Genomic DNA, 16257 nt, shown 5'->3' with positions numbered 1-16257 from the left:
CAAGCTCAAGGCACCAGGTTTCTGCTGCCGTCTCACACTTGGCTTGGGGGTTACTCCTGGGTTTCAAAGCAGTAGGACCACTTCTGGAAACGTCTTCGACGGAGCAAAATAAAGCTAGGCGCCCTTTCAACGAGAGGGGCAAGATGAGACGGAGACGTGCAACTTTTGAGATGTCAACATCGTTTCTGTTGTCAACAATATCACCCTGCCATTCCCTCCCATTCTCTAAACCATGTGGTCCTCGAGTCTCCCTCCGAGTATTTGCAGAGGTCAAGGGGGCGCTTGGTGCAAAGTGCCAACGCCACACTAGCCATGGTGGGATTCGCGCTTCCTGGCAGAAGCTTCTCAATCAAAATGACAGACTTTCAGACCGTCCACAATGCTTCCAGGTCATCTGTTGAACCAAATACAGGAAGGATTACTCACCCCCAAGCAACTGTTCAAACGGACACATGCCGGCCCTGAAACCCAGCTCGCAGAATTCGTTCACCTGCATAAGCATATCCACTTGAAGATCCTTAAAGAAGAGAGCCAACAGCTTCAGTCTTCTCCATAATCAAGGCTTGCGACCACATCGCGAGTAGCTGCGATTCATTCAGTGGTCAATATCTTGGCTTGGGAACAGCGATGGACTGGGAAATTAGGACATGGGCAGTGGAATGGTGGTGTGGCCTTGAGAAGGATTGCAACTGCTAATGAAGGCACCATTGAAAACATCGCCATGTCCTCTACCTACCTTCCCAGGCGCCAAATCGAAGTCTGCGACTGCTTGACGGCTGACTTGCTGCAAGAATTCAGCCAAGCTGCGGTTAAATTTCAACCTCACATTCATTGCGCTCCGTGCAATGTGACATCGATTCCTACCTCGTCCGCAGTGCTGCTTCCGAGACCTGTCTTTAGCTCAACGTTCGAGTGAGGCTAAGCCTCAATTGGGAATGTGCGTTCTCTCTGCTTCCACACACTCTTAATCGAGGTTTCAGCACACCAAAGTGGTGGCCACATTTCGTCCGCCGTCAAACTTTCGCCCGCTGTCAAGCACGATTCGTCTGTTAAATTTACATGTGCGAAGAGTAAGCAGGTACATGGGCAGAAAGCTACCTAGCAGGACGTTGTCATGACACAAAGACAAAGCGGTACTTGGCGATAACAAACTCTTTCGAGCCGTGGTGGCTTGTTGACGAGGACTCGATGTTATGGAGTCCCATCGATGTGACTGAGAATTTCTTGTCCTTCCAACCAGCACGTTCAGGTGGATATATATATATATCCAGGAACGCCGAGGGAGTTGATCGAAACTTGACTTTGGAAGGACCGCGAGCGCAGGAAGGCACTAAGCAACCTCAAGTGAAGGAGGAACAAAGATTTCCCTCAAGACTGCCCATGCAGCAATCAGGTTTATGAGTGAGAGTGCTTTGGAGTATAAAAGTGGACTTTAGCGAGTCTGATAACTGCAGCATGTGCGTTCCTTTAGTCCCGACACTTGCACTTGACAATACGGACGCTGAGTATCTAGATTGGGCGTAAGGCGACCGCAGGGGACGCTCCAACGGAAGATTTGGGCGGCGGAAATTCTGTTTGAATTCAGTCCTGAACTTGGATCAGGAGGTCTCTCATGGAATTTACGCACAAGTGGGGGAAGAGAATGACTGTGATTCTTCTACTGACAGCAATGGGGAAAATGACAACAGTCTCAAATCATGATCTCTGGACGTTTTGAACCGCCAACTAGGAGTCCAATGACTGATACTCCGAGGAGCCAGCATGTGCGGCCTGCTGTAGGTAGTCTCAGGGCCAGAAGTTGTAAATCAGTGTCATGGAAGGTGAGTTACCAAACCGCTACAGGTATTGATGTTGAAATATCCCCAGACGGAAGTGAGAATGGAGGTGTAGGCCCAAGGACTCAGGAAACCTAAGGTGAAGCCGAGACGACGTAGGGGTTGGAAGCAGGGAGCTTAAGCATTGGAGATGACACGAAGGCGGCACAGTCTGCAGGGAATCGAAGTCTTGAAACGTGATGTGAAGTCAACACTGTCTATGGAGAATTTGGAGGCTTGGGACGCCCATCGTAAACAGTTGTGAAGTCGATACGCAGCTGGGCTTATATATGGGAAACCGACGACTTAAAGAAAGGCTACTGGTCAACCTCCATTCGCGAAGACAAGTATAAATCGACGCAGGGTACCGGGACGCTTGAAGTGCAATTACCGAGGACTTGTAAATATTGATGGGAGTTCGATTGCCTAGGCTCGAATTTGAGAGTGATTTGGTGTTTGGGAGCGGATCAGCGTACCATTTGCTTGGGGGCAAAGTTGAGGGTGTTTTGGTGCGTGAAAGCCGGACGCGTCACGAAGAGCTCTCGATTGCTTGGGTGAGTATTGGTGCCTGCCGCAGTCAGATCGATGGCATTGTCAAAGAATATTCTGATATGCCACAACTTGCGAGATATTCAAATAGGGGGAAACAAATAAGTTAGTATCCTTGCCCCTTAAATACGAGTCTGAATGTAAGATCTTACAGCAACTCGCAGGGTATTCGGAACACATGCTGAAGAGCAATATAATACACGCAGCTGTACCATGCATCAATATTATAACTTCCCCCTCCCTCCCAATCTCCCATTCTTCCTCATCCCCTCCTCCCACATCAACCTTTGCTTCTCACCCTCCTCTCTCTCCGCCCTCCTAATAAGTCCCTCCTGCCACGTAGTCGCAACATGCCTCCCACTCGGACTCCAAATCCAACTCTCATGCATCCCTCTCCCTTGTCCACTCCTCGGCGTCCAAGCTTCTTGAACCCACCAATTCAATTTTCCTCCTTCCTCATCATGTCCTTGAAACATCAGCTCCGAAGCCGGTACATGGAAGACAACAGAATGAGATAAACTCCCCATTTTTCCAACCTGGTCTCCGAATCCCAGAGCGTTGGAGATAATGAAGAGAGAGTTCTTGTCGCTGGCGTAGAGGTGTGCGCAGGCGTGGAGGTTTGGGAGGGAGATGGGCAGGTGACCGAAAGGGCGGTAGAGGGAGAGGGTGCGGTAGGCAAGAGGGTCGGAGGTGTTATGGTGGGTCATATTGACTTTGCGAATGTCGAGGCCAGGGAAGATCGGGAGGAGAGGGGGAGGAGAGGTGGATGCTTGGCGGTGGTACCTAGTGAGATGTTAGGGAGTGGTGAGGTGAGACGAGAGAAGAGAAGAGAGGAGGCGAGGCCTGAACCATGCAGCTCTACAGCAGAAGCATTTTGCATGAAAGTATTGATCGTGAATGGAGTTCAAGGAGTTTTCGAACCAAGGACAATATGGAAGTGCTTGAGGAGTACGCCAGCGTCATTGCTTGAGAGCAGAACTTCAACCCTGATGGTATGGACAGCTTGACCAAATCATTGGAAATGTTTCTTGACCTCCCTTCTCACCCAACATCCACAGCACACAGCGCAACAGAAGAAACCAACTTACCACGGAGCATCCACGCCCGGCGCTTTCTCCCAAGCCTCTCCATTCCTACTCCCAAGCACCTCCTTCCACCGTTCCTGCACACGCACTCCCTGATGCCCCTTGAACGTCTCCTTCTCATCCCTCTTAAACGAACAAATACAACTGAAGCAGATCTTGCCTAACTCTTTCCCCGCATCTTCTTCCTTAAACCTGCTCCTCGATTCCGGAGGAGTCGTAGGTTGCCTAACATTAACATTCCGTGTACAATAACTCTTCCCCTCCGACAGATGTGTAACTTCATAAACATACGGCCGATCCGGCATCCCGGGTAAGGTGAAGAATCCATGGACATTCTATCAATCTCATCAGCCAACCCCTCTCCTCCCATCCCCTCCAAGATAAGTTAGAAAGAGAAACAACAAGTCCCGTGACAAACTCACATGAACAACCATTCCGCTCCCCACCGTCTGAGCAGCCGCCCAGACACCCTGCGCGTACACATGCCCGCCAAACGAAGCTCCCGCCCCGCCACCTGCACAGAAAGCCGGGCGCACACTCATGAATTGCTCTTTTCCTCGCTCGCCTTCCCCAAAATCTAGGGTTTGCAGAGACATCAGGTCTTCGAACGTCATTGGATTTTCCTCCGCCATCGCGATCCACACAAGTTGAAGAAGGGGGGATCCGGGTTCACTTATAACTCAACCTAGAGGGAAGAAGGAATCAAACCTATCGCCCGATATGTACAAAAAGGAAAGGATGCAGTCGGGCGAATTTCGTGGACACAATTGATGGAAGTCCCAGCTTCGGAAGCTGAGTGAGCGAGGAGAGTTTAAGCCGAGGCTCGATTCCAGGGGCAGTTGTAACCGTGATCCCGTGACTTACCATATCCCCCCTTTGGTTGATCTCAACTCAAAAGCCTGTAGGATGGGCGATTTCGTCTTCGTCAAGTCACTGCAATGTTTCACATTTAAAAAGAGCATGATCAGGGGAGAATAGCGTGTTTCCCTTCGCAAACATCTAGTATCCAGTCTGCAGCTGCTATTCCCACCTCCCTCCATAACCTATTCCGCTCACTAGCTGGCCATCCCTCACTCCGTGCACGCTTGAGGCCCTTGTGGCCCCTTCCCGGGATGGGAGATGAAATGCTAATGCAGTACAAAGCGCTATCAGGCTCTCTCAGCCTCGACGCGGAAAAGAATGACCCCCAAACACCTTTTCATGCAATGGTATACTAGCGCCTCTCAACCATGAGTCTTCGCTGCAAATGGAAAAAACGCCTGTATATGCAGTTTGCGAACCCGAATTTTTTGGGGGCTCGGCTTTCTTTTAACTAGGAAGGACAGGGAAAAGATGCTCTATTCGCTAAACAGACGATTCGAATTATTGGATCCCGTGTAGAGGATTGGGAGTAGAAGTGATTAGGCGTGGAAATTCGGTTGTGGGAGGACGGGCCAGTGTTGGTAGGTTGGGTGAGGATGAGATGCGTAATCAGGCACGACACCTGGGCGGTAGTCATTTCTCTTTCCCAGAGGCTGGTAATGAATCTGGTCAATGTTGGCCGAGTAGTCGTGCATGGCCCCCGATGGTGGTGGGTAAAGGAGCGTATTGACATGTCGTACGGGTTTGTACGGCGAAGATCGTTGCTGGAGGAAGACTGAAGGTGAAATGTGGCCAAGATTCTGCCCTGGGAAGTGGGTAGAGATTGGCGAGGAGCCCAAGGATAGCAGCTCTTGGACGGAATGCGGACTTTGACGGCGAGTGGGAGTCGAGTACCCACTGTGGCCCGGGGGTCCAGTAGGAGTATGTGCTGGATGATGTGGTGTCCACGAGGATGGAGTTGATGGGTAAACCGTCGACATCGCTCTGCCGCTCAAAGGAGGCAAAAGAGGGATATTCTGAGACAAGCTTGGTACACTGTTGTAGCTCATCGGCTGGCTCGTAGAAATTGTCAGGTTCGGAACTGGCAATCGAGGAGCATCGAGTCTCATAGGTGGAGGCACATTCGTGAATGGGACAGGGCCAACGGTTGGTGGTCTCGTGACTCTCTTTGCAACTGGTTCCTCCGCCTCTCCATCGTAGCTTCGTTTCCGGCCGTACAAGCGCTGGTCGAGTTCGGGAATTGTAATTGGCGAGGAGAGGGGACCCGCGTAATGATTAGCAGACCAGTGCTGGTTGTTCGTGTAGGCTCCAGAGCTTGGGGGATACGGAACAGTCCCGGGCGGGGGCGAAGCTTGCATCGAAGATGGTGGTGATGGCAGGTTTGTCTGGAGAGGGCCCACTTGTGGTGAAATGTGTGTCAAAGGAGCCCTTGACGCTTCGTCGCAATATGTCCAGAATTTCGAGAGCTTCTTCTGCCATTCCTGCCACTGCTCCTTGGACGCCAGAAGGCTATATCTCATATTGCTCAAAAATTCGACTTCCATGACGTGAATCTCGGTGACAGAGATACCAGAAACCTCGGCCCATGTTTTGTTCGTGTACGTATTGTCATCGAGGACTACAATTTGTCAGTAAAAATTCAAATGCGTCACATTTTGGCAGAACCGACATTTATTGCCCAGCATCAACGCAACGGTCAATAGCCTGTACTCGCTTCCACTTCTTCCCTTCACGGCCGGGTTAATCGTCTTCAGTCGATAAATGAATAATAACGCCAGTAAAATCACATTTTGGGTGACTTGTGTTGTGGAGAGTATGGTCACGACCCATTTTCTGAATCCGCTCGAAGGAAGGGCCTCATCTCGAAGTCGTTTGATGGGAGAAAATGAGTGTGATAACGATTCAGCCTTGCGTAGTGTTTCGGTGGATTCGAACCAGAATAAACAGGTTATCTATTTTACAGTTAGTATTGCGTCTGCCAAAGGGTAGCCGGCGTAAATACCTGAGCTGCAAATTCGGCCAGACTGCCACCACTATTATTGATCGACGAGGGAATCTGCAGATTCGGGTGGATCATATCGCTCGTGGCACTTTTTCTGCGAGGTTGTTCTTCGAGGGCCAGGTTGTTTATCTTGTTGGCAGGTACTGGACTTGGTGGCTGAGTATGGATCGGCTGTGCCAGCACCTCTTTCCGTAAAGTTGAAGCTGGAGCAGGAGGCTGGTTGTGTATGGAATATGGTCTTGATTGCACAATTGCCCCATTATATGGCCCTCCGTAATTGCTTCCCGAAGCTCCCGCTGCGGAGTATGCACCCTCTCGTCGACCAGCGTAATCATTGTACTGCGTCTGGTATGCGGTGGTCATATCGTCGGCAGGTGGAGTTCGAAGCCCCTCCCTGACTGGAGCTTCGAAGTAGACAGGTGCGAATTGTGGTAGTTGTCGAGGAAGCCCAATATCCTTCCGCCTGTCGATGCCAAAGGTGGAATGTGCAGAGGGTAAAAGAAAATCGAGAGGGGCCGGTCTTGCTGATGTTCGATGCATGAGGATGGGTAGGGCGTTTTTGTAAGAGGGGCGAGTGAGGTATTGTGGTTGTGGTTGGTATTATCGGAAAATGAGTATTGATCCTAGCAGAGCCCGCTACTCGAAATTCTGTGTCGGTGAATTCGATTTCCCGGAGCTTCCTGCACTCACGACTGGGCCTTCCTTCACTTGCCTGCGGGGTGATTCTCGTTTTGTCGACTGATGTCACCGAACAGCCATGGATGAGGGTGCCGAGACTTGTACTTGATCAGCTCGAATTGGAGGGCGGATTCGAGAGGGATCTGAATAACAAGTTGGGGGATGGTGAGTCGAGGTGGATGCCGAAGGGAGGGCAAAGAAGGAAAGGTGGTGGAGTTTGGAAAATTGAAGGTATCGAAGAATGACGGCAATCTCGACCTTCTCGGCTAGGCCAGAAATGGAGGATACGAGTAACAAGCTATTGCTTGGGTGGGGGGAGGGAAAGTCAAAAATAAAGCAGACGAAGATGAGGAATGACGAGTGTCTAAAATAAAGAGGCAATTTGGTTTTGGGTTTGGTTCCAGACCGAGCAAGAGCACCGGCGACTGAACAATGTTGCAAGAAGTGGAGGCTGATCTCAAAGAAGTCGTTCAAGGTCTGGTTGATGTCACAGGCCGCCGACGATGGGAAGGCCAGGAGGTTGCAAGGTGCAGGGATTGGAGCAGGGGTGGGTGGGTAGCCAGCAGCCAGACAGGCCGACCGCAAAGCGAAAACGTGCGAGACGACTCAGACGACTCAGACGACTCAGATGGCTGAGATGGCTCAGATGGCTCAGTCCACACACCGTCGTTGGTGGCTCGCTGGCTCGTTGGTTCGCTCACTCGCTCACTCTCACTCACTCACTTCTCAGATGGGAATGGGGGCCAGCGTGCCGGGATCTCGTTGGGGCGGCACGGCGCCAGCCAGGCGTAGCGTCGCACGCAGCACGAAGGAGCGAATGGAGCCGTAATAATAAGAATAAGAATAAGGATAATAATAATAAGAATAATAATAGAAAGAAGAAATTCCAATAAACGCACCTGGCCAGGGTGAGCAGAGTCTGCTCCTGCCCTCCACCACCACCGCTGGGCCACTGCTGGAGCACTGGTCATGGATTGGTACCGGACCCGAATGGGCGGGCATGAGCGGTGGTGTTTGGAAGCGTCTCTTTGATACTGGCGCCCCGGCAGCCGAGCTAGGATCGCCCGCGGCGCGAATTCCATGGGTGTGAACTTGGGAAGTGTGAGGGAAGGGAAGTGAAGGGAAGGGGAGGGAGGGGAGGGACGTGAGTTGGGAACTTGGGCCAACCAGTCCCGCATCCAGGTGCAAACCAATAACGTGTCGAGCGTCCGACCAGCCCAGGCAATCAGAGTCCCGAGCCAACGCCGCGTGCCGTGCGTGGGTGATGAGCCCAAGTGTGCAGTGGAGTGGAGTGCAGGCAAAACTCAAATTGCTGCTGCTCATCCCCAGCAAGCAACGCCGGAAGCACTGGCGCCTCTGCGCGCATCAGTCATCAGCAGTGGCATGGCATGGCATGGCATAGCAGGGCTGGTGGGCTGGTGGGCTGGCTGGCTGGCTGGCTGGGCTAGGCTAGGCTGGCAGGGAAGCGAAGCAGAGCAGCAGCATGAGCGGCAGCAGGTTCGACAAGGAAGGCGCAAGAAAATGAGGTGAGGGACTGCGACTGTGACTGCGAGACTGACTGACTGACCGACCGACCGACGGGGCCTCGTTGGCGTTCCAGTCGCGGTCGTGCAATCTCGCGGTGGAGCGCGTGGAGGGAGGGAGTGCAGGCGGGCAGACAGGCAGGAGGGCAAGATTATTGAGAAATGGATGCGCGTTCCGTTTGGAATTAAAAAGTCCTTGAGTTTGGGACCGGTCTTGTCCGGTCTTGGACGCAGTGGCTAGGCTTGCTGGTGCGAGAGAGGTGGAAGTGAGAAAGCGGGAGGGAGCGAAAAAGGGGGGGGGGGGGGGGGGGGGGGGGGGGGGGGGGGGGGGGGGGGGGGGGGGGGGGGGGGGGGGTGCTCGGAGCGAATGCTGGACTCTCGGACGGAGAAGGAGTCGTGCAGCCAGACACAGGCTGCACAGCGAATCGCAACACGGTGTGGAGCAAATTTAGTGGAGGAGCAGGTGGCCTGTTCCGGCGACGAGTGGTTGGGGACAATCTCAGAACCTCGGGAACCTCAGAAGCCTCGAGCCTTGCCCTTGCAGGTCCGGCTCAGCAGGCTCGCCGGCAGCACTGAGCACACGAGCCCTGAAGCTGAAGCCTAAGCCTAAGCCTGAAGCCTGGCGCTGTTCTGGCGCACAACAAAGCTGCAGCATGATGGGCGCATGGTGGTGTCGCGACTCGCGGCCCCGAAGGCAGTCCGCAAAACGCCCCCTGATTGGCTGCAGCATGGGACCGCTTGCTGGCTGCGCAGTCAAGGTGCTTAGGTGACACCAAATGGTAATGCCGCTAGTATACACTAGGAAAGGAGGGTGGCATTATCGATTCAATCGCTGTGCTGACTGTGGATGAACGCTGCTTGGTTTGACTCTGACTGGGCTGGGTTCTTGCAATCCTTGGAAATGGAAACCCGATTATTCTCGGGTCCCTTTTCTGACTTCGTGACTTGGTTCCACACCTTGCCGTCAAGGAAGAAACACCTGCGCCGGCGCTGAGGAGCTCGTCAGAAAAGTCTGAAGCCCCTTGGAGGCGCGGACGGTGATACGCTCGTTGGCGTGGCTCTGGCTCTTGCAGGGAAAGGGTCAGGCTGCAGTCACGGATGTTCGCCTCTCGCTGCGTACAGCAGAGCCCGCTCCATAGCACAGCACAACACAACACAGCACAGCACAACACAACACAGCACAGCACAGGGCTTGCAAGCACAAACCCAGCAAACGAACGTCAACGATAGAGGCAGAACAAAGGTCTGGTCAGCAGGGCACCGGCAAGCAAGTATCCCCATTGGAACGCAAGAACACGCTTCATCATATTACGCGTGAGAGTGATACTTTGCTTGTGCATGCTTTGCTATGAATCGGGCTGAGAGCCGGGCTTGCTGAGAGATGATGATCCGTGACGGCGAGGCAGAAGAATCCATCCCTTCTTACAGCACCACTTCCGCCACTCCCGTGGCTGGCCTCCGCCAATAACCTGTCATACTACCAGCAGAGGAGGATTTCGATTGTCGGTGATCATCTTGGATGCCTTTCGCCTTCGCTGTCGCAAGGAACGGGGGCGTCCTTCATCAAGCGGAGGATGAAGCCCCTAATTCCGCTGATGCATCGGTCTGCAGCTGGACCTGGTCTGATTATAGACTATTTGATATTTGATCACTTTGATTCACTCATTATCGGAGAGGCTGCTAGACAGGTCGGAGGCTGGTAGTCGATACACCTTCTCCTTGGGGTTGACACCCATACGTGCTCAGATTAGCCGTCGGTCGGTGGTGGAAAATAGAAGCAGATTAAGCAAATCACAAGCCACGCAAGTTGCTGATCGTGCAAAGGACGGTCCATCCCGGTTAATTGCAATCGTAATCGTCGGGCGGAACCTGGGAACTTGGGGATCTCGTGATATCTAATTGCGGCTTGTAGGACGACAAAAACGAAGAGTGGAGAACCTGAGAAAGGAGGTTTGCCGTAACCGTGCTTCGCAAGCGTGCAAGCATGGAATCTGGTGGGGGTGACTGGAAATAATCTTCTCGAAGACGCCTCGTCTGGTCACCTCGTCACCGTGCTCCCCTTCATCCTTTCTAGACCCATGGTTGCTTTTCCTCGAAGCGTGAACTTTAGGCAATTGTCTGCCCTCCCGAGGCTACTATTGGTCCCATAAATGACAAGCCCCAGTCTGGCTACCGTGGAGGGGCCAAGCACGCCGTAGCAGCCCTTTGCGAGACCAGGCTGTCGATAGATCTCCATTGCTCCAGAAGGGTTCGAAACATCCAGCTTCCAAGAGCGACCACTCACCAGATGCCTGCAGTTGCAGCTGAACCACCGCATCCCTCCAGTTCCATATCACCTGCCGTGGTTAGTAGATTATCGATGGCATGGACGTGCTGCATAAAACAGACTGGCGATCCGGTCGTCATGGTGTTGTGTTGGTTCACAAAATGCGTAAGAAGTGACCCTCAGAGGATTTACCCCCTCCTGGTCTCGTTTTGAGCGGGGCAGATGCAGTGGGATGAGGGTTTGGAGTCGACCACAGATGTCCCTCGGCGCTTTCTGGTGGGCATTCAGATGATGAAACTTTTTTGCCATCCTTCCTCCTGATCGCCGCAGTAAGGAGAGCTGGAAGCTTTCATGTTGCTGTGTGGTAATATGCTTGAGACTCGTTTGGAATGCGTCATAAGATCCGTGTCATGAACCTGCGGCCATCGTCAATGTGAAAGTTACTCACTTGTTCCCCTGAGTATTGAGTGACATAAGGAATGTCTCCAGGGATGTCGTCAATTACTGGCAGAAACACAGTGAGTATCGCAAGGCTGGCAAGTGACGCCTGGGCGGTGAGGCGACGTATCAGAGCGAGGGGCGTCGCTATCACGGCTCGACGGGCTCTTTTCTCTCTACTTCGTACTGGCTTTTGATTCACGGGTACTGTTGCTTCGAGCTCCGCGCCGGTCGTCTGAGTCAGAAGGTCCGGCATTTCGTCGCTTCATTTGCTCCTCTGCTCTGGGCATGCTTGCCCGCCTCATTACGACAGCTGGACGTGTCATGACTGAGTGATACTCTGGAGGTATTGATGAGGTGGAGTGGGAGGCGCATCTCCTCCGCCTGTGCCGTTCGGGACCAGGCAAGCTCCAGCCAGAGCGAAGCAGCTTTCAAGCAAGCCCTCGGCACGCTGATTGGATCGGCGGGAGACCAGCGTTCACCAATCCTCCAGAGATCACCAGGCGGCCCTCAGGCCCCGCGGCTTCAGCTTCTGTCTTGTGGCGCTCGAGGACACTGAAGTGTGTGCAGGGGCTGCAGGGAGGCTCATCAATCCGAAATGCCACAGCAGGATCACCAGTGGATGTATCACCATTCCGAAAAACATGCTCACGCTTGGCCACTGCTCCAAATGGCAGCTAACTTCCGCCTCGGCTACGGCACAGCACAGCGTCGCAAGCGTCAGAATGGCGAGACGATCCATTCTTCAACCTCTACCGTCCTGGGCCAGTTGGTTTCGGCCTCACTTGCGTCTGAGTGCAGACAGATCTCCGAATCAACCTCGAATAGATGATTCAAGGATGCAAATTCTGTGGTCGATCGGCAGGACTGTTGGGGCTGGGTCCTATACGAGTCTCCACAGCTCCTGTGTCTCGTACTGGACTGTCATCTGCCAGATCCAAGCAAGGCTGGATGCCAGATCATCGATTTTGGTGGCGGACACGAAGTCGTGACAAAAAGATATGGAAGCTCGGCTCAGCAAATTCGCGGAGCATCAGGCTGCAGAGGAGCCAGAAACGCCGTTTGGCTTTAGCGCGTGGGAAGGGAAGGTTTGATTTCGTGATGAGCTTCAGCTTTGCGGCGGAAGCAAATGCGAGCCTTCCTACTCGTAGGCGTTCCACTCTCGCTGAGCGGTGCAGGCAGTAATTCCAAGGGATGCGGTACAAATGCAAATCTTGTCTCTCTCCAAGCGAGCTTGAGCCTGCAGCTTTAGTCAATATCGGGGCATCGATGGTCGTTGGTGCAAAAATAATAACTGGGCTACTCTGCAGTGTAAAGGCCGTTCAAGCTACAGTCCTCGTTTCCACCCCCTTTTCGCACATCGAGAGGCGGCCGAGAACCGTGAGCAGGAGCTTCCCGAGGATTCAACCCCTCCCCACAATCTCCCGCTCCCAGTCCAAACCTTCAAAGCTTCCCAGTTCAAACCTTGGCAGGCGAGATCATCTATTTTGGAAAACGCCGACATTTGCGTTACCAATCCTTATGTGGGGTGATTCAAAACGATTCATGCTCCATCCAAACGGCATTTGAAATGGATACGGAGGATGCCTGGCGCAGGAGAGGCAAAAGTAGCCTTGGTGGGGTCTCGGACGCCAATGTGCCATATGCAACTCACAGCTCTCCGGCAAAACTCAACCATCTCGTACGAATCCACCGCGAGGATCAAAACATCTGAGACTCTTGCCAATAGATCGAGTTCTTAGTCCAGTCATGCGATCTTGGTGGCTGTACAGTACAGTCCACGTTTGCCGCACTATAGAAAAACACAAAATCGAATGCAGGACTGTCAGCCGTGTTCGTTCAACGTCGCATGCAGCGCGGCAGACCTGTTTTTTCAAGGACACCGATCAATCCGCGAGAAGCTCAACGGATCTGCGATTCGTCGATCGACCGACTTCTCGCCCTTCTTCAGCAAGGTTGCACCACAACAAATTATGCATCTCGATCCGGCACACCACCGAGGCTTACCACTCCTTCACTTCCATCTGCTGAAACATCCAGGGCGTTTGCACCTTACAAGTCGTATGCAAACAGGCCGTCCTACATTTCCCGTCAACATGCCCACATCACCTTGGCTGATCAGTCGTCCTTTCATTTCTCTTCTCTTCCAGATATCACTTGAGGAATACAGCCTGGTCAGAAGCCTGCAGCAGGCTCTCCTCAAACCCCCTTGTACATTTTATATGCAAAGTCCCGCATACCCAACCTCCAGATTGATATGTCCTGAACAGCGCAACACTCACATTCAATTATTCAAGGAATCCTTGACCACCTGAGTGATAGTACCGTGCATAATTCGCCAACGCTTCGTTCGATCTCCTTCTCGGGCGAGGAAGGCAGCCTTTCTTGAAGAGTTGTCTAGCATCTATGCCAGAGAATCTTATTGGGACTTACGGCAACGGCGGTGATGAATTTTAGATGATCGGTGGCCTGTCTTTTTCTTATTCATATTTCCCCCACAGCATATGCCGCATTGTCTGTCATAATTCCCCTCAAAGCTCTGCCAGGCCGGGCGAGCTGGCACTCCCGTGGCTGCAGTTCGAAAGATATCATCCACCAAACGGTGCAGCAAGTTCTGACCACACTCGTGGATATCTGGTAATTCTAGATCATGAGGGAAGGGCCCGCTTGATGGCATGGCCAACACTCCGATACCAGGATTTTGGTATGGTGCTTCGCTGGAATACTTCGATAATGGCCCAGGCAAGCTCTGAGAGCATGCCCACAAATCATAAAAGACATTACGACCGACGAGGTGATCGAATGACAATCGTGAGTAGCCTCATAATCGGTATACTATCACAAAAGAAGTGGTGCCTTACTCTTGGTGGACATCATTGGAAGGCCCAGCACTACGAGCAACACAATCTTCATCTTGTTGAAGTATGAAATAGATTTAACTTCATACCACCACCTTCGTGATCCATTAGCTGCATATCATTACATCTTTGAACCATCTCCTACCATCAAAAACGAAACACAACTTTCTCCAACGCCAAATAGAGAATGATGTCTCGTATTACCCAGCACGTGCTTGCGCTCACGTGCCTCAGCGAAAATAGAAACAACGCTAACCTTAAAATCTTGGTTGCGCGGAGGCAACGACGATCCCCCAGCAGCCAACCATGTACGAGCTTCGTTGTTTAGGGCCTTCTTTCCTGGCAACAAACCTGCTCTTTCCCTCGCTGTATCACCATACCTTCAGGTAGAAGGAGCACCACGACCGCTACCTCCTCTGCCATTCACATTCGCTTTCTACGAGTTTATCCACGACTCAGGTTTCAGGACATTCCTCGCCGGAGAGGGTTGCCCCTCAACAACACAACATCATTTCCAAACATCAATAGGTCTTAGGATATTGCAGACACAATGGCTTTCGGGGACTTCTATTCGTTATGCAACCAAGCATCAGTACCGCTATGTTCGATGGTCGGAGCGATCAAAACGATTGCGGGTTCGCATGGGATTGAAGCAGAGTGTTATTCGCGCAGCATCGAATTGGCCAACACGATCATTTTCCAAGGCGCCGCGTCGTTCATGCACATCGCAGCACTAATCATGACTGTAATCATGATCCTGCACGTCCGAGGCAAATTCACAGCCGTCGGTACGTTCCCCAGACCCCCAATTGAAGGCCGGCCCTTGTTGACGTGATGTTTCTATAAACAGGTCGCAAAGAAATCACATTCTTCTTCTACCTCTACATGCTGTTAACAGCCTTCTCGCTCGTTCTCGACTCCGGAGTCATCCCTCCTGGCAGTAGCGCATACCCATACTTCGCCGCCGCGCAAAACGGCCTCACATCAGCGCTGTGTGCTTGTTTGCTCATCAACGGATTCGTGGGATTCCAGCTATACGAGGACGGCACCACGTTATCCGTCTGGCTCCTCCGAACAGTCAGCTTCGCCATGTTTATCATCACGGGCTTGATTTCGCTGGCAACTTTCAAATCATGGGCGGGCCTGGGCCCAACTCACACGGTTGGCCTGTTCATCGTGCTATACCTCATCTCTGGGATAGAATTATTGGTTTACGTTGTAATGCAAACCATTCTTGTAGTGAACACGCTGCAGGATCGCTGGCCACTAGGAGATATTGCTTTTGGAGCATTCTTTTTGATCATCGGCCAGGTCATCCTGTACGTTTTCAGCAACACAATATGCAATGCTGTGCAGCATTACTTGGATGGGCTATTCTTTGCTACTATTTGCAACCTTTTGGCTGTAATGATGGTTTACAAGGTTCGTGCTCTTTTTTTTTCTGTTCCTTTATGACATGCTGATATTGAGTCAGTACTGGGATTCCATCACCCGCGAAGATCTCGAATTCTCCGTCGGTACCAAGCAAAATAACTGGGAAGTCAAAGAGCTCCTCCCGGAAGAAGACCGCCGAAACACCTTGTACCAAGACACGAAGTACCAGGACACGGATTACCCAAGCACAACACTGTACAACTCTACTGCCGCCCCAGGGAGAAACTCGAATTATGGAGGGTTTACATACTAAGCTCCTTTTGAATCAGTGCTACGGAAGATGTTAAAAAGGGATAAATGAAAAGGGGAAGTGTAGTTTAAGCATAGCGTGGTTAGGTCTGCTTTACATTTCGGCGTAAAAAGGCGAAAAATCATTGAGTGTAAATATTGGATACGCGGTTATGGGTCACAGCGTTTGCACTGACTGCACTCCACAGCAGGCATGTATGTAGATAAATCAAAGTCGTAATAAATGGGTCCCTTCGATCTATATCCCGCCATGTTTCGAAGTATATTTTCCTGGAAGTCAGTGAGTACTTGAACTGAAGTCGGGACTTTGTTGCACATCGCCCCAATGTTCCAAAAGCTCTAGTACATGGAAACCATTCTCAAACTCGAGAGTGAATCCTCACAACTCAGAGTTTTTCTTCTGCACCTCGCTGACTTGATTTCTCCACAGTTCTAGGCCATTGGTATAAGCAACCGAGGAAACTTTGAGACGAAAAGTGGAATGGATTCGAATAGAGAGA

General features: G+C 52.0%; 4 protein-coding genes across 4 annotated transcripts; 2 read left to right on the top strand and 2 right to left on the bottom strand.

Moving 5' to 3' along the window:
* Positions 1-2454: 2454 nt before the first annotated feature.
* K444DRAFT_613875 (Thioesterase/thiol ester dehydrase-isomerase) lies at positions 2455-4304 on the bottom strand. The gene is made up of 3 exons (XM_024880432.1): positions 3871-4304; positions 3452-3783; positions 2455-3146 (listed from the first exon to the last, which is right to left on the bottom strand). Exons 1-3 carry the CDS (start codon positions 4078-4080, stop codon positions 2588-2590), a joined length of 1101 nt encoding a protein of 366 aa, XP_024735986.1. The 5' UTR covers positions 4081-4304; the 3' UTR covers positions 2455-2587.
* Positions 4305-4848: 544 nt separating this feature from the next.
* On the bottom strand, positions 4849-6851 carry K444DRAFT_630710 (uncharacterized protein; the record flags this gene model as incomplete). The annotated part of the gene is made up of 3 exons (XM_024883252.1): positions 4849-5927; positions 5979-6261; positions 6312-6851. The coding sequence occupies 3 exons, from the start codon at positions 6849-6851 to the stop codon at positions 4849-4851; spliced, it is 1902 nt and encodes a 633-aa protein (XP_024735985.1).
* A 6609-nt stretch (positions 6852-13460) lies between these two features.
* Positions 13461-14384, top strand: K444DRAFT_423162 (uncharacterized protein). Its single transcript, XM_024872719.1, has one exon. It carries the CDS (start codon positions 13674-13676, stop codon positions 14142-14144), a length of 471 nt encoding a protein of 156 aa, XP_024735984.1. The 5' UTR covers positions 13461-13673; the 3' UTR covers positions 14145-14384.
* On the top strand, positions 14369-16013 carry K444DRAFT_664229 (uncharacterized protein). The gene is made up of 3 exons (XM_024886936.1): positions 14369-14862; positions 14925-15496; positions 15549-16013. The coding sequence occupies exons 1-3, from the start codon at positions 14625-14627 to the stop codon at positions 15759-15761; spliced, it is 1023 nt and encodes a 340-aa protein (XP_024735983.1). The 5' UTR covers positions 14369-14624; the 3' UTR covers positions 15762-16013.
* The last annotated feature ends 244 nt before the right edge of the window (positions 16014-16257 follow it).

This window comes from Hyaloscypha bicolor (assembly GCF_002865645.1).
Source record: "Hyaloscypha bicolor E unplaced genomic scaffold K444scaffold_87, whole genome shotgun sequence".
Taxonomy (NCBI): domain Eukaryota; kingdom Fungi; phylum Ascomycota; class Leotiomycetes; order Helotiales; family Hyaloscyphaceae; genus Hyaloscypha; species Hyaloscypha bicolor.
This window is presented reverse-complemented; position numbering and strand designations above follow the sequence as displayed.

Excerpts from the sequence above, each read along its gene's own strand:
- K444DRAFT_664229 (XM_024886936.1), top strand. The coding sequence starts at position 14,625 with ATGGCTTTCGGGGACTTCTATTCGTTATGCAACCAAGCATCAGTACCG. Across the intron at positions 14,863-14,924 it reads AGGCAAATTCACAGCCGTCG|GTCGCAAAGAAATCACATTC; the intron begins GTACGTTCCCCA and ends TTCTATAAACAG. Across the intron at positions 15,497-15,548 it reads CTGTAATGATGGTTTACAAG|TACTGGGATTCCATCACCCG; the intron begins GTTCGTGCTCTT and ends ATATTGAGTCAG.
- K444DRAFT_613875 (XM_024880432.1), bottom strand. The coding sequence starts at position 4,080 with ATGGCGGAGGAAAATCCAATGACGTTCGAAGACCTGATGTCTCTGCAA. Across the intron at positions 3,784-3,870 it reads GGAGCGGAATGGTTGTTCAT|AATGTCCATGGATTCTTCAC; the intron begins GTGAGTTTGTCA and ends TGAGATTGATAG. Across the intron at positions 3,147-3,451 it reads CCGGGCGTGGATGCTCCGTG|GTACCACCGCCAAGCATCCA; the intron begins GTAAGTTGGTTT and ends ACATCTCACTAG.
- K444DRAFT_423162 (XM_024872719.1), top strand. The coding sequence starts at position 13,674 with ATGATCGGTGGCCTGTCTTTTTCTTATTCATATTTCCCCCACAGCATA.